The sequence below is a fragment of the Monodon monoceros genome, unplaced genomic scaffold (assembly GCF_005190385.1).
Source record: "Monodon monoceros isolate NGI ecotype Baffin Bay Population unplaced genomic scaffold, NGI_Narwhal_1 Super_Scaffold_7, whole genome shotgun sequence".
Classification (NCBI taxonomy): Eukaryota; Metazoa; Chordata; class Mammalia; order Artiodactyla; family Monodontidae; genus Monodon; species Monodon monoceros.
In genome coordinates this window covers 95,122,804-95,149,558 of record NW_021703784.1, presented here as the reverse complement: position 1 = coordinate 95,149,558, position 26,755 = coordinate 95,122,804, and the positions used below count along the sequence as shown (strand labels likewise).

The 26,755-nt window shown below is 42.8% G+C and overlaps 1 protein-coding gene across 2 annotated transcripts in view; it reads right to left on the bottom strand.

Moving 5' to 3' along the window:
* The window catches only part of PTPRJ (protein tyrosine phosphatase receptor type J), a 169,675-nt gene that overhangs the window by 11,017 nt on the left and 131,903 nt on the right, over positions 1-26,755 (bottom strand). For both annotated transcript variants that reach the window (XM_029207065.1, XM_029207066.1), the window contains 13 exons: positions 24,356-24,613; positions 23,334-23,612; positions 20,554-20,844; positions 16,572-16,703; positions 14,780-14,990; positions 14,541-14,665; positions 8,440-8,527; positions 5,830-5,871; positions 5,280-5,288; positions 5,095-5,182; positions 4,455-4,545; positions 2,180-2,253; positions 1,939-2,073 (listed from right to left, as the gene is read on the bottom strand). In XM_029207065.1, coding sequence (XP_029062898.1) covers positions 1,939-2,073; positions 2,180-2,253; positions 4,455-4,545; positions 5,095-5,182; positions 5,280-5,288; positions 5,830-5,871; positions 8,440-8,527; positions 14,541-14,665; positions 14,780-14,990; positions 16,572-16,703; positions 20,554-20,844; positions 23,334-23,612; positions 24,356-24,613 — 1,823 coding nt within the window. The remainder of the gene's footprint in view (positions 1-1,938; positions 2,074-2,179; positions 2,254-4,454; positions 4,546-5,094; positions 5,183-5,279; positions 5,289-5,829; positions 5,872-8,439; positions 8,528-14,540; positions 14,666-14,779; positions 14,991-16,571; positions 16,704-20,553; positions 20,845-23,333; positions 23,613-24,355; positions 24,614-26,755) is intronic.

The following is a 26,755-nucleotide window of genomic DNA, read 5'->3' as shown; positions in this document are numbered from 1 at the left end:
GTTGTTATAGGAAAAAATAACATATATGGAGAATCTAGTGCAGAAAATACACTGGCTCTCTTCCCCTGTCACCCAGGGTCAGTAACATCCACTCCTCTCCCGCCTGATGATGAACAAGGACCCATTAAATTCATCTTCTTGTTCTTCGTTAGTTTAACTATGTCATTTTCATTTATCTAACAGATACTTAGGAGAATGTCCCATGTGTGAGGCCCTGGGCTCAACAGCACCATAAAGTTTACTTGCATTCATAAGCAATGGCCTTTCGTTTGCATAATAACCTGTTCTAATGTGAGAAATGGGTGCAGAACCCAACCTTCTGTGTCACAAATAATATGAAGGGAACCACCTCTTAACTGTTCTTTGTTACCTTTCTTTCCTCCAACCCCAGCCCCTAGCACAGGACCTTACACATACTTGGGGCTGGATAAACATCTGCTAAATTAAAGTGAAAGAACAGAACATTAAAAGAAATGATGCCCAGGGACTTCCCTGCAGGGGACACGGGTTCGAGCCCTGGTCCGGGAAGATCCCACATGCCGCGGAGCAACTATGCCCGTGCGTCACAACTATTGAGCCTGGGCTCTAGAGCCCGCTCGCCACAACTAGAGAAAGCCTGCGTGCAGCAACGAAGACCCAACGCAGCCAAAAATTAAATAAATAAAAGCTCTACTATTAAAAAAAGAAAAAAAAAAGAAATGATGCCTGACAGGTTGGCACTATCTCCGGGATAGTGCTACTCAAAGCATGCATCCTGGAGTGGCAGCAGCGGGAATTGTCAGAAATGCAACTCGGAGGTCCAGCACAGGCCCTCTGAATTAGAAACTCTGGAGGCGGAGCCACCCTGCAGGTGACTCTGATGCACGTTAAAGTTTCAGAACCACTGGCTTAGGGACTTGACTCCTTGGGACTTCCCTGGTGGTCCAGCGGTTAAGATTCTGCCCTTCCAATGCAGGGGGGCACGGGTTCAATCCCTGGTTGGGGAACTAGCATGACCCAAAAAGAAAAGGGACTTGACTCCTATCCATTTTTTTTTTTTTTCGCGGTACGCGGGCCTCTCACTGTTGTGGCCTCTCCCGTTGTGGAGCACAGGCTCCGGACGCACAGGCTCAGCAGCCATGGCTCACGGGCCCAGCCGCTCCACGGCACGTGGGATCCTCCCAGACCGGGGCACGAACCTGCGTCCCCTACATCGGCAGGCGGACTCCCAACCGCTGCACCACCAGGGAAGCCCTCCTATCCTATTCTTTAAGTAACAAACCTACATGAAAAAATTCACAAAGCACATTAGGTCCTATTCCTCAGGCACAGACTTTCTGAATTTAGCCCATGTTTTTCAATCCTCCTTGGTCCACTTATGGAAAGATGGGATTTTATTACTAGAAGAAATCTTATCTTGGATGGAAGTGGCTGGGAGGATTCCAGGCCATCAGAAGGGAGAGAGAACTGCTGAGACTTCTCTGGGGATACATCAGAAATTTTGCATAAAGAAAGGGTCGCAATGCTGTAGACTAAGTTTGAAAATCACTGAATTGGTCAAATTGGTCATGTCACAGGTAGAGCTGGTTGCTCGGAGGCAGGTCGGGCTTGCACTCATCCACAGAGCTGATGAACCATGGAGCTGCACATGACTTCTTCCGCCTCACTAACCCAACCCCTGCTGTTCATTAATGCCAGCAGCAGTGACTTAATGAATAGAGAACATTGCTCTCTGTCCACAAAGCAAGGTAATGATAACATAGAGTTTTTTAACGTTTTTCTAAAACTTTCCTCTTAGAGGAGAAAAAGTCAGAAAACACACTTCTAAGTACAGAGGTGCTAATATTTGGGGGAGTGTTTTTTTAAAAAAGGACAAATCATTTTTAAGATACCCTCCCACCACAGTAAATATGAATGAACGAATTGAACTGAATAATAATAAAAATAAAAGATACTTACCCTTCCCTGCTCAACACATTTGGTCAACATGACAATGGCATAGACATTTTTCTCCCAAACCATACGCCAAAAATCTTTCAAAGTGTTGGGTAAAGGTCCTTGTGTGGCAATAAAATCTTTCTTGGAATGGTAGCCCTAAAAATGGAGAGCAGCACATATTCAACCTCAAAGAGACAGCAGGAGGACAGCAGGAGGACCTCCTCCTAACCAGCCAGCACTATGGGCCCCGCTCTCCACTTACAGGCATGTAGTTGGCATTGATGTAGTCGTCAGTTGAATGGGCATGGACTGAAAGTTTGACACGGGAGATATCGTCTGTGACATTCAAAGAAAAGAGTTCCATGTTAGAATAGAAGCAAAGGTGTGAGGTGAGTTGAATACAAGAGAAAAAACTGTCGTTTTCATTTATCTAACAGATACTTAGGAGAATGTTCCATGTGTGAGGCCCTGGGCTCAACAGCACCATAAAGTTTATTTGCACTCATAAGCAATGGCCTTTCGTTTGCATGATAACCTGTTCTGATGCGAGAAATGGGTGCAGGACCCAACCTTGTGTGTGGCAACCCAACCCTGTGTGGCAACACAGGGGCTCCATCACACCTTGAAGCTGCATGGCTTGGCGTTTTACATCCACGACCTTATTTCATTCCCACAGTCACCAGATGTGACTATGGCACAGACAAGTTACATGATCACCTGGGCAGAGCTAGTCAGTGGTAGAGCCACAGTTAGAACCCGGGCAGCCTGGCAACAGGTCCCAAGGTCTTAACCACTCCAGACCGCCTTCTCAGGCGAAACCAACTATTACCATTCTTGGGTGAGTGCCATGAGCCAGGGAAGGCCCTCAGCAATGTTATTTATTCCTTATAACCACACTACAAGCTTCTGCGCCCATTTTAAAGAGGAGGAAACTGAGGGTCAGAGAGATTAAGTGATTTTTCCAAGCACTTTCATCTGGTGAATGGCAGTCAGAATTCAAATCCAGTGCCCTTTCCACTATAGCAGGGTAGACACTCAGTTAAGACTTTCACACTTTCTCTATCCTCATAAAAAAAAGTTGTTATAAAAAGACAGTCCCAAATGCAAGAATAAACTGAATGCATAAGACTACTGTAAGTGGTATATGTGGAATCTAAGATATGACACAAATGAACTTATTTACAAAACAGAAACAGACTCACAGGCATAGAAAACAAACGTATAGTTATCAAAGGGGAAAGGGAGTGGGGGGATAAATTAGGAGTTTGGGATTAGCAGATTTAAACAGATAAACAACATGGTTCTGTATAACACAGTTATACTGAACTATATTCAACATCCTATAATAAACCATAATGGAAAAGAATATGAAAAAATGTGAGTATATATATATATATATATATATATATATATATAATGGAATCACTGCTGTACAGCAGAAATTAACAGAACATTGTAAGTCAACTATACTTCAATTTTTTAAAAAGACTACTATAAGTGGAAGGACGTAAAGCATAAAATTCTCATGTTTCCTATATACTGTCATCTCAAAAAACACACACACAAAATTGTCCAACTCCAGAAATGAAATAATATCCTTAAAATCTCAGCTATCAGCCTGAGCTATAAGCAGCAGCTCCCGTGTTTCCCTGTCTTTGATTATCCACCATCTCACCCTCCCCTGAACAAAATAACAACAATTCTAAACCCGGTTACCAACATGAGTGTCAGCCTAGAATCTTCCCAATAAAAACAACAGCCAAACTCTGGATCTGAAAATCTCCACAGACATCCACAAGAACGGGCCAATAATCCTGTGTTAACCCTCAAAGCGCAGAGCTGAGGCAGATCCCGACAGCCTAGTTTTAAAAGCGTTTCTCTCAGCACACGCATGAGTCAATGTCTGCTGTCAATATAAGTGCTGGAGGGGTGGCGAGGAATGAAGAGAACGAAGGGAGGAGCTAGAAAATCCTAAATCTAAACAGAAGTTAACATTTCAGGCCAGGAAAGAAAAACACAACTTCAAGTAAAACAGACAATTTTAAAAAACAAAAAAAAGAGACAGGAATGAACCCAAATGTAATTCACATTTAGCCGTGGAATGTACTCAGCCAACCAGAGACGTGTCTGGACAAACAGAAAGCATTACTCCCTGCCTGCCCTCGTCCTGCTCCCTTTCATTCCAGAACTATACTAACTGAAATAGAAGAGCTGTGGGAATAAAGGGGTTCAAAGCACAGACTCTGGCCTTTTCCCTGAATGAAACTGACAGACTCGGTCCAAGTCTGGTCCCACCATGACTATCTCTGTGACTCTGGACAAATCACCTAGCCACTCTGCGCCTCATTTTCCTCATCTACTACCTATTTCATAAGGCTATTGTGAGGATTGAATTCAATGGCATATGCACACAGAAGGTGACTAAGGAATGGCTATGGAAGTGGTTAGTTCGTATCTGGATTCTTCTCCCCTCTACTGTTAGAGATGTGATGCCAGTGATGGAAAAAAGGGAAAGTAATGTGGAAAAAACAACTTACAGGGTAGAACATTATTATAGCGATTTTTTCCTCTATTCTCAGCCAGTTCAGCTGCGTACTTAGGTAGACTAATTCCAACAAGCTTCAGATCCTAAAAACAGAACATATGAGTTGTTCATTTATTCAGTGTTCAAATGTTATACTACTCAGAGAGTATGACAGAACAAAGTGGGAATGCAGAGATGTTATGGGTAACATTGTGTCCCTCAAATAGATATGCAGAAGTTCTAACCCCTGGTACCTGTGAATGAAACCTGAGTTGAAAATACAGCTTTTGCAGATGTACTCAAGATAAGATGAGGTCATACTGCAGTAGGGCAGGGCCCTTAACGCAATATCACTGGTGCCTTTATAAGAGGAGAAAAGACACTGAGATACAGACACACAAGGGAGACATGTGAAGATGGAGGTTATATGGCCACAAGTCAAGAATGCTTGGGGCTTCCAGAAGCTGGATGAAGCAAGGAGGGATCCTCCCCAAGAGGTTTCAGAGGGGCCCCCAGGGGACATGCAAGAGCTTCTCTCTCCCCTCAAAGAGGGCTGCCTCTCACCCAAAGCTTCACCATAAAATGGAAACAGGCAGTTTTCCAACTTTCAGGAAAAACGTAGAGCAATTAAAAACACATTTATAGCCACATACTTCATATTCTTCTGCAAATCCACAGTTGGAGTCAGCTTGCTGTTTCTTAAAGTAGGCCTCAAAATTCTCCACTTTGATTAACTTGGATCTAGGAAAACAAAACAGGATTTTTTGCATTCAACCAAGTTCACACTCAAAATATAAAAATACAAGTTATTTTTTTAAAAAGTGGAGAGTTTACTCACTTTTTAGGTCTTCATCATAGAAAAGGAAAGAAAAACAATAAGCAGTTAGAAAAAAATGACTCAACCATGACTCTGGAGATGATAGTAAACATCTTCCCAAAGAAAACCTGTAGTACAAGAGGCGGGCGGGTGGGCGGTGGCAGGTGGTGGCACTATAATGTTATTTACAAAACAATGAAATATGAATCAGGAAATCTGACTTCTAGACCCTGTTATATAACTGATCGGTTTTGTGTTCTCTCCTCCTAGATCTTCATAACCTTTTTTGAATCACAAAATATATATTTGTTGGTAGACTATATGGCAAAAGTATGGCTCCCCTTGCCATTGTACAACATGGCAAGGAAGCTAGCTTCAGGAGACTAGGAAACATAGGTTCCTCGCAGAATAACAAGGCTAATAAGGACTTCTGGAGGATTAGGTCCAAACCTGTCGATCGGGAAAAGTGGCAACAGTTTCCATCGAAAACAAACAAACAAAAAACCTCAAAATAGGCACTGAACAGATTGAGGGATTAAATGCATTAAGATGCACAACTCTAGAGACTTACTTAATTTGAGAAAAGGACACGTCATTGTTCTTGGCATCTTTCCTGTTTTGAAAGAAAAAGAAAGACCCATTAGATCAAAACAGCTTAATTCTGTGCTTTGTCCCCTTTGTGTATCTACAAAATGCCTTTTCGCTGAGCATTAGTTCATACACAGCACTACTTCCTGCTCACAAATACTAGACTTAACAGCCTAAGCAGCAAATGCTGAGTATAAGCCTCTCTTTTTTTTTTTTTTTTGCGGTACGCGGGCCTCTCACTGTTGTGGCCTCTCCCCGTTGTGGAGCACAGGCTCCGGACGCGCAGGCTCAGCGGCCATGGCTCACGGGCCCAGCCGCTTCGCGGTATGTGGGATCTTCCCGGACCGCGGAACGAACCCGTGTTCTCTGCATCGGCAGGCGGACTCTCAACCACTGCGCCACCAGGGAAGCCCAAGTTACTCTCTTTCATACCATCTAAAAGTATTGAAGAATCTTACTCAAGCAATGTGTAGGAATTCCTCTGGGTAAATACACACCAGCAGCACCACCCTAGCGTAAAGCCACACTCGTTCTTTAGTGCTCTGGTTTTTGTTTTCTTGGTTTGTTATTCGTTTGGCTTTGGTTTTGGTTTCGGCTTTGAGAAAGCCTTTCTGATAAAGTTAATGTAATAAACCAGAAAATACACCCAGTGTCGGCAAGGTGGTCGGGCACCTGGCACTCTTCTGTACTGCTGGCTAAACCCCATGCTGGCGTTAAAAGAAAAAAACTTTCTGGAAGGCAATTTCGCAGCACGTATCAAAACTGATAACATGCATACCCACTGACCCAGCAATTTCCCAGCTTGGAATTTAGCCTAAGGGAGTAATCATGAATGTGCCCAGATTTACACACAAGGATAAGCAACTGTGGCAAACAAACAAACAAAATACCTGAAAACATCAGGAATTTGGTTGAATAATTTCTATACAGCTGAATACTCAATAGCCACTTAAAATGAAGAAGATCTGAAGCCGTCCACAATGTCTTGTGAACAAAGCAGGCCAGAAAATATGTATAATATGATCCTGTTAGTGGGGATGCGTGTGTGTATTTGTGTGAGTTTTGTAATCACATCGATGTTAAGAGTAGTTTTGTATGGGTGTGATTATGGATTATTTCTTTTCTTTGCCCTTCTTTTCTGTTTTTTAACTTTTTGCCGTACATATGTAAAACTTTTCTTTTAATAAGAAACAATAAAGCTGTTTTTGACCCCTCCCTCGAAAAAAAAAATCAGAATCTAATGCAAAAAGATGTAATACAGGCACTGCCTGTCAACCCACGAGAGCAAGGCAGTGGCAGAAGGCCAGGTGTAGGATGCATTAGAAACCCTGGGCCAGGATGAAATCCCCTGGCTGGCAGCACCCGGTAACAGTGAATAAATCCCAGCTGATACACAGGCTTCACACCCTGCATGGTCAGGCAGGAGGGTGTGCAATGAAAAGCAAAGTCCAGGTCCAAGTCCATTTCCACATCTCCTACACTCAGCTTCTGCATCCTTGCAATGGGGCTTGGGAGGCCTGCCTCATGGGGCCTCATGCATGAGAGAATTCATGAAAAGCACAAGTCCAGGCACACAGTAAGTGCTCAAGACACAGTTGCTATTTTTACTATTTAACTACCCCAAAGAGTAACTGTACAGATAAAATAATAATATCATAAGAGGTATAAGATACTGTCAAAGCACTTTTTTTCATTTAATGCTCCTAGGCGGCACGAGTTAGGCACTGTTATCATCCCCGTATCATAGATTAACCAAGACCTTAAAGCCAAGCTCCCTAACTGCCAGTCAGAGACAGAGCGTGTGTTCAAACTTAGCTGACTCTAAAACGCCATCTCTTAACACTCTGGTCTGTGAACTAGAATGCCTGTTTGAAAGCAGCCCCTTCTGTTGCAGTGTTTACCATGACCTAATGCTTTAAAACCCTCCAGCTCACAGGGACTTCCCTGGTGGTCCAGTGGTTAAGACTCTGAGTTCCCAATGCAGGGGGCCTGGGTTCAACTCCCGGTCAGGAAGCTAGATCCCACATGCATGCCACAACTAAGGTGCCCTGAAGCCACAACTAAGGAGCCCGCCTGCCACAACTAAGACCCGGTGCAACCAAATAAATAAATATATTTAAAAAAATAATAAATGCTTAACAAAAATTTTTTTTAATAAATAAATAAATAAAAGAAAACCCTCCAGCTCAGAGACTGAGATGAAATAAGACTGGCCAGACAGTGAAGACTCTGGATGATGGGGACCTGGGGGCTCACTATACTATCCCTTCCATCTGTGTGACTGTCTGGTTACCCACAATACAAAGCTCCCTTTAAAAGTAGGATATTATTGGGCTTCCCTGGTGGCTCAGTGGTTGAGAGTCAGCCTGCCAATGCAGGGGACACGGGTTCATGCCCCGGTCCGGGAAGATCCCACATGCCGCGGAGTGGCTGGGCCCGTGAGCCATGGCCACTGAGCCTGTGCGTCTGGAGCCTGTGCTCCGCAATGGGAGAGGCCACAACAGTGAGAGGTCCACGTACTGCAAAAAAAAAAAAAAAAAAAACTAAAAAAAAAAAAAAGTAGGATATTATTGTTAACATAAGCAATAGTCACCTTTTCTTTCTCCAGAAGAGGAAGCCTCCTACAGCCACAATAACCAAGGCACCAAAGATACATCCAAACACTGCTCCACAGATGACACCTGGGAAAAGTCCAAATGGGAGCCACTTCAAGAGGTGTTCACAGACAACTAGAGAAGATCATACTAAAGTGAAGTCAGTCAGAAAGAGGAAGACACGCCATATGACATCACTTTTATGTGGAATCGAAAATATGACAAAAATGAACCTATCTACGAAATAGAAACAGACTCACAGACACAGAGAACAGACTTGTGGTTGCCAACGGGGAGGGAGGGTGGGGGAGGCAAGGACTGGGAGTTTGGGATTAGCAGATGAAAACTATTACATATAGGATGGATAAACAACAAGGTCCTACTGTAGAGCACAGGGAACTATATTCAATACCCTGTGATAAACCATAATGGAAAAGAATATGAAAAAGAATATATATGTGTATAACTGAATCACTTGGCTGTGTACCAGAAACTAACACAACACTGTAAATCAACTGTATTTCAATACATTTTTTTTGAATTTTATTTTATTTTTTTTTTATACCGCAGGTTCTTATTAGTCATCAATTTTACACACATCAGTGTATACATGTCAATCCCAATCGCCCAATTCATCACACCACCACCACCATCCCCCCACCGCTTTCCCCGCTTGGTGTCCATACATTTGTTCTCTACATCTATGTCTCATTTTCTGCCCTGCAAACCGGTTCATCTGTACCATTTTTCTAGGTTCCACATATATGTGTTAATATACGATATTTGTTTTTCTCTTTTTGACTTACTTCACTCTGTATGACAGTCTCTAGATCCATCCACGTCTCAACAAATGACCCAATATCGTTCCTTTTTATGGCTGAGTAATATTCCATTGTATATATGTACCACATCTTCTTTATTCATTCGTCTGTCGGTGGACATTTAGGTTGCTTCCATGACCTGGCTATTGTAAATAGTGCTGCAATGAACATTGGGGTGCATGTGTCATTTTCAGTTATGGTTTTCTCTGGGTATATGCCCAGTAGTGGGATTGCTGGGTCAAACGGTAATTCTAATTTTAGTTTTCAAAGGAACCTCCATACTGGTCTCCATAGTGGCTGTATCAATTTACATTCCCACCAACAGTGTAGGAGAGTTCCCTTTTCTCCACACCTTCTCCAGCATTTGTTGTTTGTAGATTTTCTGATGATGCCCAACTAACTGGTATGAGGTGATACCTCATTGTAGTTTTGATTTTCATTTCTCTAATTAGTGATGTTGAGCAGCTTTTCATGTGCTTCTTGGCCATCTGTATGTCTTCTTTGGAGAAATGTCTATTTAGGTCTTCTGCCCATTTTTGGATTGGGTTGTTTGTTTTTTTAATATTGAGCTGCATGAGCTGTTTATATATTTTGGAGATTAATGCTTTGTCCGTTGATTCGTTTGCAAATATTTTCTCCCATTCTGAGGGTTGTCTTTCCATCTTGTTTATGGTTTCCTTTGCTGTGCAAAAGCTTTTAAGTTTCATTAGGGCCCATTTGTTTATTTTTGTTTTTATTTCCATTACTCTAGGAGATGGATCAAAAAAGATCTTGCTGTGATTCATGTCAAGGAGTGTTCTTCCTATGTTTTCCTCTAAGAGTTTTATAGTGTCCGGTCTTACATTTAGGTCTCTAATCCATTTTGAGTTTATTTTTGTGTATGGTGTTAGGGAGTGTTCTAATTTCATTCTTTTACACGTAGCCTGTCCAGTTTTCCCAGCACCACTTATTGAAGAGACTGTCTTTTCTCCATTGTATATCCTCTTTTCTCCATTGTATATCCTTGCCTCCTTTGTCATAGATTAGTTGACCATAGGTGCGTGGGTTTACCTCTGGGCTTTCTATCTTGTTCCATTGATTTATGTTTCTGTTTTTGTGCCAGTACCATATTCTCTTGATTACTGTAGCTTTGTAGTATAGTCTGAAGTCAGGGAGTCTGATTCTTCCAGCTCCGTTTTTTTCCCTCAAGACTGCTTTGGCTATTCGGGGTCTTTTGTGTCTCCATACAAATTTAAAATTTTTTGTTCTAGTTCCATAAAAAATGCCATTGGTAATCTGATAGGGATTGCACTGAATCTGTAGATTGCTTTGGGTAGTATAGTATAATCATTTTCACAACATTGATTCTTCCAATCCAAGAACATGGTATGTCTCTCCATCTGTTGGTATCATCTTTAATTTCTTTCATCAGTGTCTTATAGTTTCCTGCATACAGGTCTTTTGTCTCCCTAGGTAGGTTTATTCCTAGGTATTTTATTCTTTTTGTTGCAATGGTAAATGGCAGTGTTTTCTTAATTTCACTTTCAGATTTTTCATCATTAGTGTATAGGAATGCAAGAGATTTCTGTGCATCAATTTTGTATCCTGCAACTTTACCAAATTCATTGATTAGATCTAGTAGTTTTCTGGTGGCATCTTTAGGATTCTCTATGTATAGTATCATGTCATCTGCAAACAGTGACAGTTTTACTTCTTCTTTTCCAATTTGGATTCTTTTTATTTCTTTTTCTTCTCTGATTGCCGTGGCTAGGACTTCCAAAACTATGTTGAATAATAGTGGTGAGGGTGGACATCCCTGTCTTCTTCCTGATCTTAGAGGAAATGCTTTCAGTTTTTCACCATTGAGAATGATGTTTGCTGTGGGTTTGTCGTATATGGCCTCTATTATGTTGAGGTAGGCTCCCTCTATGCCCACTTTCTGGAGAGTTTTTATCATAAATCAGTGTTGAATTTTGCCAAAAGCTTTTTCTGCATCTATTGAGATGATCATATGGTTTTTATTCTTCAATTTGTTAATATGGTGTATCACATTGCTTGATTTGCGTATATTGAAGAATCCTTGCATCCCTGGGATAAATCCCACTTCATCATGGTGTATGATCCTTTTAATGTGTTGTTGGATTCTGTTTGCTAGTATTTTGTTGAGGATTTTTGCATCTATATTCATCAGTGATGTTGGTCAGTAATTTTCTTTTTTTGTAGTATCTTGGTCTCGTTTTGGTATCAGGGTGATGGTGGCCTCATAGAATGAGTTTAGGAGTGTTCCTTCCTCTGCAATATTTTGGAAGAGTTTGAGAAAGACGGGTGTAAGCTCTTCTCTAAATGTTTGATAGAATTCACCTGTGAAGCCATCTGGTCCTGGACTTTTGTTTGTTGGAAGATTTTTAATCACCGTTTCAATTTCATTACTTGTGACTGGTCTGTCCATATTTTCTATTTCTTCCTGGTTCAGTCTTGGAAGTTTATACCTTCTAAGAATTTGTCCATTTTTTCCAGGTTGTCCATTTTATTGGTATGGAGTTACTTGTAGTAGTCTATTTCTACGGTGTCCGTTGTATTTTTTGTATTTCTACGGTGTCCGTTGTAACTTTGTATTTCTACGGTGTCCGTTGTATTTCTTTGTATTTCTACGGTGTCCGTTGTAACTTCTCCTTTTTCATTTCTAATTTTATTGATTTGAGTCCTCTCCCTCTTTTTCTTGATGAGTCTGGCTAATGGTTTATCAATTTTTTTATCTTCTCAAAGAACCAGCTTTTAGTTTTACTGACCTTTGCTACTGTTTTCTTTGTTTCTATTTCATTTATTTCTGCTCTGATCTTTATGATTTCTTTCCTTCTGCTAACTTTGGGTTTTGTTTGTTCTTCTTTCTCTAGTTCCTTTAGGTGTAAGGTTAGATTGTTGATTTGAGATTTTTCTTGTTTCTTGAAGTAGGCTTGTATAGCTATAAACTTCTCTCTTAGAACTGCTTTTGCTGCATCCCATAGGTTTCAGATCGTCGTGTTTTCATTGTCATTCGTCTCTAGGTATTTTTTGATTTCCTCTTTGATTTCTTCAGTGATCTCCTGGTTATTTAGTAACGTATTGTTTAGCCTCCATGTGTTTGTGTTTTTTTATGTTTTTTTCCCTGTAATTCATTTCTAATCTCATAGCGTTGTGGTCAGAAAAGATGCTTGATATGATTTCAATTTTCTTAAATTTACTGAGGCTTAATTGGTGACCCAAGATGTGATCTATCCTGGAGAATGTTCCATGTGCACTTGAGAAGAAAGTGTAATCTGCTGTTTTGGGATGGAATGTCCTATAAATATCAATTAAATCTGTCTGGTCTGTTGTGTCATTTTAAGCTTCTGTTTCCTTATTTATTTTCACTTTGGATGATCTGTCCATTGGTGTAAGTGAGGTGTTAAAGTCCCACACTATTACAGTGTTACTGTCGATTTCCTCTTTTATAGCTGTTAGCAGTTGCCTTATGTATTGAGGTGTTCCTATGTTGGCTGCATATATATTTATAATTGTTATATCTTCTTCTTGGATTGATCCCTTGATCATTATGTAGTGCCCTTGTCTCTTGTAACATTCTTTATTTTAAAGTCTATTTTATCTGATATGAGTATTGCTCCTCCAGCTTTCTTCTGATTTCCATTTGCATGGAATATCTTTTTCCATGCCCTCACTTTCAGTCTGAATGTGTCCCTAGGTCTGAAGTGGGTCTCTTGTAGACAGCATATATATGGGTCTTGTTTTTGTATCCATTCAGCAAGCCTGTGTCTTTTGGTTGGAGCATTTAACACATTCACGTTTAAGGTAATTATCAATATGAATGTTCCTATGACCATTTTCTCAATTGTTTAGGGTTTGTTTTTGTAGGTCCTTTTCTTCTCTTCTGTCTCCCACTTAGAGAAGTTCCTTTAGCATTTGTTGTAGAGCTGGTCTTGTGGTGCTGAATTCTCTTAGCTTTTGCTTGTCTGTAAAGCTTTTGATTTCTCCATTGAATCTGAATGAGATCCTTGCTGGGTAGAGTAATCTTCGTTGTAGGGTCTTCCCTTTCATCACTTTAAGTATATCATGCCACTCCCTTCTGGCTTGTACAGTTTCTGCTGACAAATCAGCTGTTAACCTTATGGGAGTTCCCTTGTATGTTATTTGTCATTTTTCCCTTGCTGCTTTCAATATTTTTCTTTGTCTTTAATTTTTGCCAATTTGATTACTATGTGTCTTGGCATGTTTCCCCTTGGGTTTATCCTGTATGGGACTCTGCGCTTCCTGGACTAGGGTGGCTATTTCCTTTCCCATGTTAGGGAAGATTTCGACTATAATCTCTTCAAATATTTTCTCTGGTCCTTTCTCTCTCTCTTCTCCTTCTGGGACCCCTATAATGCGAATGTTGTCGCGTTTAATGTTGTCCCAGAGGTCCCTTAGGCTGTCTTCATTTCTTTTCATTCTTTTTTCTTTATTCTGTTCTGCAGCAGTGAATTCCACCATTCTGTCTTCCAGGTCACTTACCCGTTCTTCTGCCTCAGTTATTCTGCTATTGATTCCTTCTAGTGTAGTTTTCATTTCAGTTATTGTATTGTTCATCTCTGTTTGTTTCTTCTTTAATTCTTCTAGGTTTTTGTTAAACATTTCTTGCATCTTCTCGATCTTTGCCTCCATTCTTTTTCCGAGGTCCTGGATCATCTTCACTATCATTATTCTGAGTTCTTTTTCTGGAAGGTTGCCTATCTCCACTTCATTTAGTTGTTTTTATGGGGTTTTATCTTGTTCCATCATCTGGTACATAGCCCTCTGCCTTTTCATCTTGTGTCTCTTTCTGTGAATGTGGTTTTTGTTCCACAGGCTGTGGGATTGTAGATCTTCTTGCTTCTGCTGTCTGCTCTCTCTCAATAAACTTTTTAAAAATAAAATAAAATGGGAGTTGGACAAGATGATTCCCATGGCTCCTTCTGATCCTAATATTCAAGGGTTCCATGCCTTAAAAGTCACATGTCTGTCTGGTACATGGGCACACAAATGACTACACTGAGAAAAAAGGACCAAACAGTGTTTGCCGATTGGAAGTGTAACTGGAATTCAGAGAAGGGAGTGTGGTGGGCGGGGCCTGTGGGGACCTCAGAAGAGGAAGCTGAGCTGGGTCCTGATGGCCCAGTGACATCTCAGCTTCTGAGAGGACAGACCAGGCTCTCCTACCCTCCTGGGGGCCCCAGGGAGGTGTGCAGACCCCCATGCTCCTGTGGATACTGGAAGCAAAAAGTCAATGCATTGCTAAGACGCTCCTCTACCTGGATCCTGGGGCAAGAAAACAGCATCTGAGTAGCGACTGAAGGACACGTAGCTCTCAGCCCCGTCTATGAGTCCATCATTGTGAGGGTTGAAGGTAATATTGGTGAAGCCAGCCACAGAAGCCCTGTGGGGTTACAAGAGGAAAGAGGGGTGGCTGAGAAGTGTCTGATGGCCCAGGCACATATAGTTTTGCACTCAGAGGCCCAGCCCCCAAAGGGCAAAAACCACAAGGCATTACCGATAGGAACCCAGAGGTTCCAGCTTCCCGTTGTAATAGCCGTGCGTGGTGGACTCGTTCCCAACATTGATTTCGTATTTCAAGACTTCAGATAAGCCCTGAGAACATCTCTTTTCTTCTGTTGTTATGAGGTATGTCACATAGGTATCCGAGGCCCCCTTTTTGAAATCTTCGTACGTATATCTCAATACATCTGCTGACGGATGAACAGCTAAGAAAGGCACACAGAAGGAAAGCCATAAGAAAGTGATTGCAGAGATTTAAGTCTCCCTCGTTTCTAAATAATGACCAGGGTGATGGTGGTGACAGCTGCCATCTCTCACATATGCTCTCTCTGCCAGGTTTTCCTTATATTAAGTTCTAAGGGCTTTACTTACATTAGTTCATTTAATCCCCACAATAATCTCATCACACAGGCTTACTACCCCCATTTTACAGGTGGGAAAATGAGACACAGAAAGGTAAAAAGACCTGGGCCCCAAGCTGCACTGCCTACGTGGTAAAGTCGTATTTCTAACCCAGACCACCTGACGCGGAGGGTGTGATCTCATCCATCACAGGCTGGTACTGGTCAGGCTGGTCAGTATGCAATATCATCTCCCCTGTTCAGCAAAGGTCTGAGCTTGGGATTTGCTGAATACCTTCACAGCAAAATGACTAGGTGTTTGAAACAGACCCAAAACAAAAGACAGAAAGAGAGAGAGAGAGAGATCTCAATGTCTCTTTTTGAGATTTAGCTGCAGGTTTTCAACACCAGCAAATCCCTTGTCTTCCTGGATTCCCGCAGCCCTGACAGTGTGTTTGAGCTGTCTTCTTTCGGGAGATGAGGACAGCATCACAGGCTGTGAGACTGGGCAACGGTGGCACTACATAATTCACAGTTAAAGAATCACCAAGAACAGCAAAACTCTGCACTTTTTTATTGTTTTGGCCACACCGCACGGCTTGCGGGATCTTATTTCCCCGACCGGGGATTGAACCCGGGCCCCTGGTATTGAAAGCACCGAGTCCTAACCACTGGACTGCCAGGGAATTTCCAAAACTCACCGCTTTACACCCAGACCTTGGGCAAAGCACCCACACACAGCTAACAGAGACACCGTCAAATCATTCCCGTCTCACTTCCAGGGAATGTAATGGAGCCCTTTAAGGAAAAGCAGCATTTAATCCACCTCCTCTCTCAGCTATGACAATGCTCTTTGCAAGTTCCCACTACAAATGCAAATCTTTTCCTTTTTTCTTCCAAGAGAAAGTCACCCTTTGAGGATGGTTTGTGCGTGCATGTTCATATGTGTGTGTGTGTGTGTGTGTGTGTGTGTGTGTGTGTGTGACAAACTTGGTTAAAACTAATATTCTGCCACCTAAAAGACCCTGTGCTGCAAAAGAGATGAAAAACGTAGATCAGAGGTAAGAAAGTCATGGCCATGGGCCAAATCCAGCCAGCCACCCCTTTTGGTAAATACTAGAACAGTCATACTGACTCTTTCTGTATCTTCTATGGCTGCTTTCACACTACAACGGCAAAGTTGAATAGCTGAGAAGGAGACTGTAGGACCTGCAAAACTTAGAATGTTTGCTATCTGGCCCTTTACACTAAGTCTGTCAACCTCTGACCTAGCTCATCAGGCAAATGGCTTACCCCCACCCACCCTGGGGTGAGTGCCAAAGCGTGGGTCGCAGTATAAAACCAGACGTGTGTTTGTCTCATGAATGCGTTTCAGTGGGCACAAAAATGGCACCCAGTCACGCCATCACCCACTGGCTGTTTAACCCATAATGACCCCTTCCTTACCGTCCCCAGTGGTGAGAATGAGAGCGTAGGCTTTGATGGGTCCGTGGCTGGCTTCAAACCCACTGAATTTGACCTTCACAGAATTGTGACTGACAGATGTAATATTAGGGGATCCATCTGGAGAAGGAGGGTCTGAAACAGAACAAAAGAAAACATGATCACCCAACTTTTAAAACCACAGAAGGAACAAAATTACGAAGGAGAGGATTTGCTGCAGTGCCCCACTCAAGTTCTGCCCTTGCTCTGGAAGCTGTGTGCTGAGCTCATGCAAAGCAAATCTAGAAGCAAAGGGCAGGGATGGGAACTGGTGGGGAACAAAGATGGCAAGTCCTTGGGGAGCCTGCCTGACTGACAATGACCCCTTCAGTGGGTCCAGCCACATTGCCAGGGTGGCCTCCTGGCAGCCTTGCTTGTAGAAGATAACGTGCCTTTTCTATCTTCCCCCAGTCCCTCCTGACCCGAGAGCCCAGATTCCTTATTTTGAGAATGGGGGCAGAAGAAGGAGAACAAGACGCAGACTGTGTGGGTAGAACTCCAAGGTGAGAACTTGGGAGCTGAGAGCAGACATCTGCCGGCACACGGACTTGTGGCCCCAGGACTGGCTGGTCAGAGCACAATGACGAAGCAGACAGTTACCCAGAAGGAAGCAAAGGTGACATGGAGAGAACATACTTTCTCCTGACACCTGGCTGCATGCCGGCTCTGCACGCTTCACACCGAAGTCCTTGTTTTTTGCTGGGGTAGGTTTAAAACTCTGCCTAGAGAAATCCAACTGACCCTCTTCCCGGAAACCAGAAAAGCCCACACGGGAACATTCCGTGAGTGGCCTTCATGATCCTGTGCCTCGCCTTTCCCAAGCTAAGCTTGTGAAGCCACTCTCTAAATTAACACGAAAGGAAGGAAAAGGTGAATTCAAGATGATCTCTCTCCACACTCTCTCTACCTAAATTGGTCTCCCACATACAGTTTGAGTGTTTCTGTTATTATAACCAAGATGCAGGGAGACTGAGAAAACTGAACTCCAAAAAAAAAAAAAAAGACCATAACACAATTTTCCAAATGTATGCTGTCCAATATGGCAGCCACTAACCACATGTACCCACTGAGTGCTTGAAAGGTGACAGGCCCAAGTTTGGACATAAAGTATCTCATTAATAACTCACTTTATACAAATTACATGTTGGAATGATAACATTTTTAATATACTGAGTTAAATAAAATGTGATCAAAACTCAGATCAAAACTCATTTCAGCTCCTCCTCTTTTTTTTCCTGGCCATGCCAGCCAGCTTATGGGATCTTAGTTCCCCGACCAGGGATCGAACCCGGGCCCCCAGAAGTGAAAGCACAGAGTTCTAACCACTGAACCACCAGGGAATTTCCAGCTGCTCCTTTTTACAGTTTCTTAATGGGGCTCCTAGAAAAGTTTTTATTATACAGGAGGCTCACATGATTTTCTATTGGAAGGCACAGCTCTAAACCATCCTTCAGCAACCTCTCAAGTAACTGACCGCAGTGGCCACTTGGAGGCGCTGTCCATCGTCTAAGTGTCAGCTGCCTCAACAGACACTTCCTAGCACCAGCTCCCACTCCGTCCACAGCTCTATGCCTTTTAGCGGGCCAGCGAGGAGTCCCCAGCTCCCTGCCCCAAGACAGCTCCACCCACCTCAAAGCCTGGAAATCCTTTCCTTCTCACTGCTTATCTCAGTCCTACACTAGAGGGACCTTGCCGGCCACGCTCACCATAGTGTCCCTTACCCAGGCACACAGTAAGCAATCAACAAGTGTTGGCTAAAAGACCATCGCTCCAACTGTCCCCGGTTTACCCATCCCACCAGCACTTCCTGCCTCTCTCAGAGAAAATGCAGCTCCACTTCTATGTTAAATAAAAAAGTATCAAAGTTGTACATTTAAAAAGCTTGCTAAGTTTGTACATAAAAATTCATCTGAGGAAAGGGAGCTACAGATTAAAAAGTGAGAGGATCACTGGACTAAATGCTGAGTGGTCACTATCTAACCCTACCACGCACTGCTCAGCTTCGGAAACAACTAACTCTAACAAGCTCCTTCCCTTCACTAGGTACTGTGCTCAGCCCTGGAGATACCGGATCAGATATGGTTTATGTTCCTCAGTGGCTTATACCCACTGAGATGACATCATAAAACAGAGAACTACAAAAAAGTACCCAACAAGGTTCACTGTTTCTATTACACTGTAGAGTGCTGCAGAAACACAAAGGATTGTGACCCAGGGCCATCCTATATAGCTGTGTACTACACAACTCCAAGGAGTCCCACGCGCACAGCAGACTATATGAATGGTGTCCCATGGAACTATGCAGTGCACAACTTGACTAGCCATACATGGCAGCTCTGAAGTGATCTTCCACCTACACTACCTCATCTAATTTGTATTAACAGTCCTGGAAGGTAGGTATTATTTCCCCTTTTTTACAACTAAGAAAAACAAGGCTCAGAGAGGTTAAGCAGCTTTTCTGAGATCACACAGCTGGTAAAAGGTAGACTTTACAATCAAACCCAGGTCTGCCTAAGTCCAAGGCTCTGTCAGTAGAATCCCTCAGCCATTTTCCAAGTCAGTGTCCCTGAAGTAAGAAGCCTTTTCTTCTTACTATTTCAACCACCAATTCTTTAGAAATTGTTTGGAAACATTCTGATACCCTAAAGGAAATAGTATATCCAGGATTCAAAAAGCACAAAGCAAAACCAACTCCACCAGGTTGACCTAAGACATAATTTTGGCAAAGACACAGGGAGCGAAAGACAGATAAAAATGGAACAAAGAATGAATATAACAAAACAGATACAGACTCATAGATAAAGAAAACAAACTGGTGGTTACCAGTGGGGAGAGGGGAGGGGGGAGGGGCAAGACAGGGGTAGGGGTTAAGAGGTACAAACTACTATGTATGAAATAAATAAGTGACAAAGGTATACTGTACAGCACAGGGAATACAGCCAATATCGTATAATAACTTTAAATGCAGTATATCTATAAAAATCATGAATCACTATGTTGTACACCTGAAACTAATATAATATTGTAAATCAACCATATCTCAATTAAAAAAAAAAAGCAAAAAGTAATTTTTTCCAAGTTCAAAATAAAAGGTAGTCATGAAAAGATTAACTAGGGGGATCTCTTGTGAATGATCCCATTTCCCAAAACAGCTGGAGAGCTTATTAATACAGATTCTAGGGAAATATGAATCTTGACTGAATATCTATCTGATAATAGTAAAAAAAAAAAAAAAAAAGAAAGAAAAAAAAAAAGGATTGTTGGGAGTGCCCTGGTGGCCTAGAAGTTAGGATTCCGGGCTTTCACTCCTGTGGCCCAGGTTCAATCCCTGGTCAGGGAACTGAGATCTTGCAAGCCATGCAGCATGGCCAAAAAAAAAAGTACTGTTAAATTTTTAAGGGTAATGTCAATAGTAATGTGGTTATGTTTGAAAGAAAGGGAAAAGGAGTTCCTGTCTTGCAGCAATACATACTGAAAAACTTACAAATAAAACTATAGAATAACCAGGACTGGTCTCAAAGAAGTCCAATAAGGGAGGAGGGGGTCCAAATGAAAAAGATTGGTCAAATGCTCACAAATGTTCAACTGAGTGACGATGGGCACGTGGATCCCATTATACTGTCCTTTGCTTTTGTGTATATTTGAACATTTTAGAGGAACTTACTTAAAAGAAAAGGTGGCAACAAATTATTCTGTAAAACGAAGGAAACTTCTGGAATGTAAAATATTCCCTCTCACTAGATTTCTATAGATTATACAGATTCTATAGAATATATAGACTAGATTTCTGTAGAATTGGGTTAACAGTCCATGCCAACAAAAACAAATATTTTTGGATTAATTTTTTTTAGAAACAGGTTTCTAGGCCACACTTGCAGAGCCTCTGGGTCAGCTTTCCAAGGTGACCACAATGTCACCTGGCCACCCTGCCCTCCCTGAAGCCCACCTGTGATGCCAGTGAGGCAGGTGTTTTGGGTGGGCGATGCCATCTTGTTACAGGACCGGGCAGTGATGGTGATGTTGTACAAGGTAGAAAAATTCAAATATGTGACTTCTGTCCTGTACTCAGAGCCGTTCTCCGAGGAGCAGCTCTCCAGGTTCGTCATATTCTCCCAGTCTCCGTGGCTGACCTCCAGCTCGAAGCCTGTGTTGATGCCGAAAGGGCAGGCCCACTTGAGGACCAAGGTTGGCTCTTTGGGGACCACTTCACAGTGGAAGGAGGTTACTGGTGCAGGGTCTGCAAGGCAAGAACAGCACATCATGAGATTCTTGGACTTTTTTTTTTTTTTTTTTTGCGGTACGCGGGCCTCTCACTGTTGTGGCCTCTCCCGTTGCGGAGCACAGGCTCCGGACGTGCAGGCTCAGCGGCCATGGCTCACGGGCCCAGCCGCTCCACAGCATGTGGGATCTTCCCGGACCGGGGCACGAACCCGCGTCCCCTGCATCGGCAGGCGGACTCTCAACCACTGCGCCACCAGGGAAGCCCAATTCTTGGACTTTTGCCTTTGCAAATACTGAAACTTGGGGAGCAGGAGGTTCCTGGCCCGTTGGTGATAAGGAGACAGCCATGGAGCATGACAGAAGAGGCAGAGGCTGACCTTGAATAGGGCCTTACTGAACTGTGTGACCTTGGGTCAGTCCCCCAACTGTTCTGAGCCTCAACTGCAGGGCTGTCTCAGGATTAAATGAAACAGTGGCTGTCAGGGTCCAGGCTGGAAGAGCACAGGGCTCCATGAGAGGTAGCGACAATACAGTGGAGGCGGTAGCAACTTCTTCGCCTGCGTCACCTCATTTTGGGGCCCACTTGATAATCCTTCTGGAAGAGGCAGGGTTAATATTGTCCTATTTTGCAGATGAATCAACTGAGGCTTAGAGAGATTAAGCAATTTGCTAAAGATGACATGGCTGGTCAGTGGCGAAGCCAAAACTGGATCTCAGGTTTTCTAAATCCAAGTCCAGCGTGTTTTCTACACATACAACAGGCTAAATAATCAATGGTAAACGGTACTGGTTTCTTCATCTCTAAAATGTGGTGTTATTTGTCTCTACCTATCTGAGGGCCAATAGCGTTTTATTGAGGGCCAACAAAAAACTGATGTAAATGGGAAACTCTGTATTTATGTACCGGGGGTGGGAGGAGTATTACCGTTACTTCAATGTTGCAGTGTTTTAAAGCAGGAGAAGATTCTAAAGAGTCACCTAGTGCAACGCCCACACTCTCCACCTGAGGCCTGGAAAGGTAAACTGCCCAATGCATACCTACTCCCACTGTTCCCGTTCCACCCTTCCCCACTCATAAAGGCTCATAGATATCCTTCTTTTGCTACAGGCTACAATAATTGTAGCTAAGATAAACATTAGCAATGGAAGCCACCCAAATACCAAAGATCAGAGTCTAGACCTGGTGAATGAAGCCTGAGTTAGCAGAAGGGACTCAAAGCTGCAGGGATCCCTTTAGCCACTCCATGTGAAAACCCAGAGGTCATCAAGGTTCCAGCTCCTACACTGCCAGGGAGGCTGATCCGATGAGACCCCTGTTCCCCTTCCAAATCAGCCTAAACACATTTGAATGGCTTGGTCTAAGGAAGGGAGGAAGCAGGTGCAAAGAGGGTAGGGAGTAGGGTTCTACACAGACACAGAGGTGATAAAGGCCCCACGATCGGGTTTCCCTGGTGGTGCAGTGGTTGAGAGTCCGCCTGCCGATGCAGGGGACGCGGGTTCATGCCCCGGTCCGGGAAGATCCCACGTGCCGCGGAGCGGCTGGGCCCGTGAGCCATGGCCACTGAGCCTGCGCGTCCGGAGCCTGTGCTCCGCAACGGGAGAGGCCACAACAGTGAGAGGCCCGCGTACCGCAAAAAACAACAAACAAACAAACAAAAAGTAAAGGCCCCACGATCAAAACTGTCAGCAGAAGTACTCACAGTCGTCCACAAAACATTCCCCGGATTACTCTCTGAAAGTTCCCTCAGTTAAACACAGGGCTCTTCTTCCCTTTTGCATCGAGACATTCAGGATCAAGAAAGGCAAAAAAGCTGAGCATCCATTTTAACAATATCCTTTCCGTCTTCTTCGGTGTAAAAGCCAAACTATGAACTACAGGCCCGGACGTCATCCATGCCCTGGCCCATCACCTCTTGCATCTTGGGCCTCAACTCCTCCCCCTCCCCCTCTTGCTCCCATGGATCCACCTCTGCCACCCTGACCTCCTGCTCTTTCTTCAATACAGCAGGCACGCTCCAGGTTCGGCACCCCAGCACTGGCTGCCCCTCTGCCTGTAATGCTCTACGTCCCAACATTCACATGGCCTGCTTTACACCCTTCAAGCCTTTGCTCAAAAGTCACCTTTTCAATGAAGCCTTCCCAAGATAAACATCTCATTTCCCCCATCCTTGTTTATTCCCCCCTCCTTAGTAATCATCAACTAATAACCTATTTATCTTGTTTATTATGTCTTCCCTACCAGAATAAAAGTTCCAGAAAGGCAGGGACTTGTCTGTGTCCTTTAACAGTGCCTGGCATATAGTAAATGCTCAATACACATCTGTTGAATGAATAAATGATGCAGGCAGCAAGATAGCACTAATAAGCTAATAGGATGCTCAGAGAGCTTGAGGTCTGTTATCACACACCACACAAAAGCTAATCAACTAGAGTTTATTTCAAGAACCTATGTGCAAGGCCAGCATCACACAAGAAGGAGTCCAAGAGGCACGTGGGACTACTCACCTGTACAGAATGACTGCCAGCCAGGTGCCAGTGACTCGGTGACATTCCCCACCTGTGTGAAGATCTCTACGGTGTATGAGGAGCCAGGTGTTAACTCGGTGACTGTAGCGTAGGTGATGCCGACGCCTGTGACTATTTGTGTGGCCTTGCTGGCATTTCCATCCTGCTCCATAAGAAGGCGGTAGGTGTACCTGAAAGAGGCTTCATCAAAGTTCTGCCAGTTTAAGGTTGCTGCTGTGGTGTTGGTCCTTACTTCAATGTTGGACACATCGCTGGGCCCTTAGTTTTTTTAAAAAAAAAGCACGGATTAGCTTGAACCATTTTATTATTTGCATGTAAAAACAGCCAGAAAATTAATTAAATTTAATTTAATAAAAATAGCCTGGCTCCTTTTGGGAAAGAATAAATTAAGCTAATGTTTGCTGGACTCGAAAGATGGAACGCTTCCCAAAAAAGACATTCAGAAAATAATTATACAGATTAAATCTCAAAAGAATGAAAGTTTTTCAGGCTTCTTTTAATAATCTATCTGAAATATATTTTCAAGATGTAATTTCTATCTGTTTTTGAAATATGATTAACGAAAGAGAAAAACATATGCAAAAGGCATTATGAACTACCATTTCTACCATATATTTAGGTCAAATATTACCAAAGTACTTCCCTCACTTTTGCATGCAAAGCGCCTCATTTGGGCTGCATCTTCCAATGCCAACATGACAGGGTGACCCTCCTCTAGTCTGTATTCCAGACTAGAGAAGGAATAGTCATGTTTTCCATGCTTATGGGATCCCTTTCTGCTTCAGAAGACAATTCCAAGTTCATATGGCTCAGCACCAAGTGCCCCAAGAGCACAGAAGAACGTTTGCTGAGGCCGATGTTTTCGGCTTACACAGTTTCACATTCTGCCTGGAGCCCAGAAACACGAGAGCCTCTTATTCCATCATTTAACCAATGCTTACTTCCCATCCTCCAAGTGAAAGGGAGAATACTCCCTTAGGAGGGCGTTCTAAGGCACTTACGTGTGTACTGTACAGTGGAGTTGGATTTCCCGCTGAAATTTTTCATTTCTGGGAAGATTGTGATGTTATATAAGGTGCCTGGGATCAGGCCCCCGAGAGTGATTGCTTCATGAGAACTATTTGTCTGGTTAGAGCTGTGCTCAGACTGTATCACTACACAGTAGATGTACCCAGTAACATTGTCTGTATTCTGCCACGCCAACTGCATGTCGGTTGTGGTGACATTAACCACACGGATATCAAACACTGCACTGGGGTCTGGTCAGAGGAAAGGAAGAAAAAAGGAAGTCTATTAATGACCATCATAACGTCCAGCTTTATTCCAAAGAGTCTGACAAGAGAACTTGCTCTTTTGCCATCAAACCCTCAAATGAGTTCACACAGGGCAAACTCTAAAACTTCGGTGAGAAACACGCACACTCAGTTCTTTCCAGAATTTTGGCTCTTCTGTAACACAGATGAACTTACCAGCTTATCCTATCATTTTCTGGTCTTTTGCTTTTGTCATAGAGATGCCCCCTTCGGGGGTCTTCTGGGGTGGAAATCATGGCCAGTTTCTTGATCTGAGTTCTAGTGACCAGATGGGTGCTGTTTGTCAAGATTCATCAAACTATGCATTTAGGATGTGTGTGCTTTTCAGTATGTGTACTATATCTCAATAAGTAGTTTTTTTTTAATCACTCCCTCCAAAGCAAACATCTTTCTATAACATAGACAGGCATACTGAAGAGCAGAACTGAAATAGAGTTGCCACTAAGTGGGAGCATTTGAGGCTGGAGTGACGAAGGGAAAAAGCACACATGCCCTCCGCGCTCAGAGCTGGGAGTCAGAAGTGATATCACCCAATGAGTCCTCTGGGTTCTGTACTCGGATCATCTCATCTCTACACACTGAACCAGCTGCAATATGAATGCACAGATCCCAGAAACAACTGGATAACAGGACCTCTTTTCTGCCCTTGCTTACGAAACTTTTCTCTCTTTACCCAGTAACCAAGGTCACCTCTGAAGAGGCCAGTTGAGTAGATAGGGGACAAAAGAGGGGAACATTTTCACAGTAAAACCCTTTGTACTTTTTAAATTTTTGCACCACATGCATGTACCATCTGCTCAAAAATTAATTTTTAAGTAGGTTCTCCTTAAAGGAAGGTAACTGAGAATCTTCTTTCCCTACCACTGGATTCCTGATGTTAAAGGGACTCCACAGACAGAAGGCCATGAAAGACAGCAGTTTTCCATAAACATAAAAATAGTAGAAATAATATTCCATAAAAAGGGAAGGGCTATATATACACTGTGATCTGGCTACAAAATGAAATAGTCTGCAGCCACTAAAAACATGAAAACCATAACAACTACAGGAGGGAAGTTATGATACATATGGAGTTAAAAGAAAAAGTTCAAATACAAAATAAAAGAATTCATATAATAATTACAGTGATATAAACTAAATATATGACCACGGACACAGATAGAAAAGGAATTCAGTTGGGTTAGAAGAGTGGAGTTCTTTTTGTTTCCCTGCCTTTTTGTGGTAGTAAAATACACACAACATAATATTTATCATTTTAACCATTTGTAAGTGTACAACTCAGTAGCATTAAATACATTCACAGTGTTGTGTCACCATCACCATCATCTGTACCCAAAACATTTCATCATCCCCAATGCGAACTCTGTTCCCATGAAACAACAACCCTCCTTCTTCCCTCCTCCCAGCCCCTCTCTTCTACCGTCTGTCTCTGTGAACATGCCTATTCTAGACATCTCATATAAGTGGATTCATACGGTAGTTGTCCTTCTATGTCCAGCTTTTTTCACGTAGCATAATGTCTTCAAGATTTATCCACACTCTAGCATGTCTCAGTACTTCGTTCCTTTTTATGGCTAAATAATATTCTATCATATGGATATACCACATCTTGTCTATCCATTCCTCTGTTGATGGACACTCGGTTGCCTCCACCTTTTAGCTATCGTGAATCATGCTCCTATGAACATTGGTGTAGAGATAACTGTTCAAGGCCCTGCTTTCAATTCCTTTGGAAATATATATACATGTAGGAGTGGAATTGCTGGGTCATATGGTATTTGTTTCCCTTTTTCAAAATTGCCTTTAATGCTGTTACATTTATTCTCCCCAATAATAATGAACATCGGTCAATAATAGAATGGTAATGCCCTAAGAGTCTAGCGCCTTATTACAACTCTTCTTGATTTCCATTCAACCGGACAATTACAGGCAATAGTACAAGAGATGCCTTCTCCTTATGAATAGGCTTAAACTACTTTTGCAGCTGCACCGTATCAAAGTACAGTCCACACCCTGGTTAAGACCTCAGTCTTCAAAGTCAGACAGAGGCCAGTTCACCACCTTGCCACCCTGGGCCAGTTACTTAAG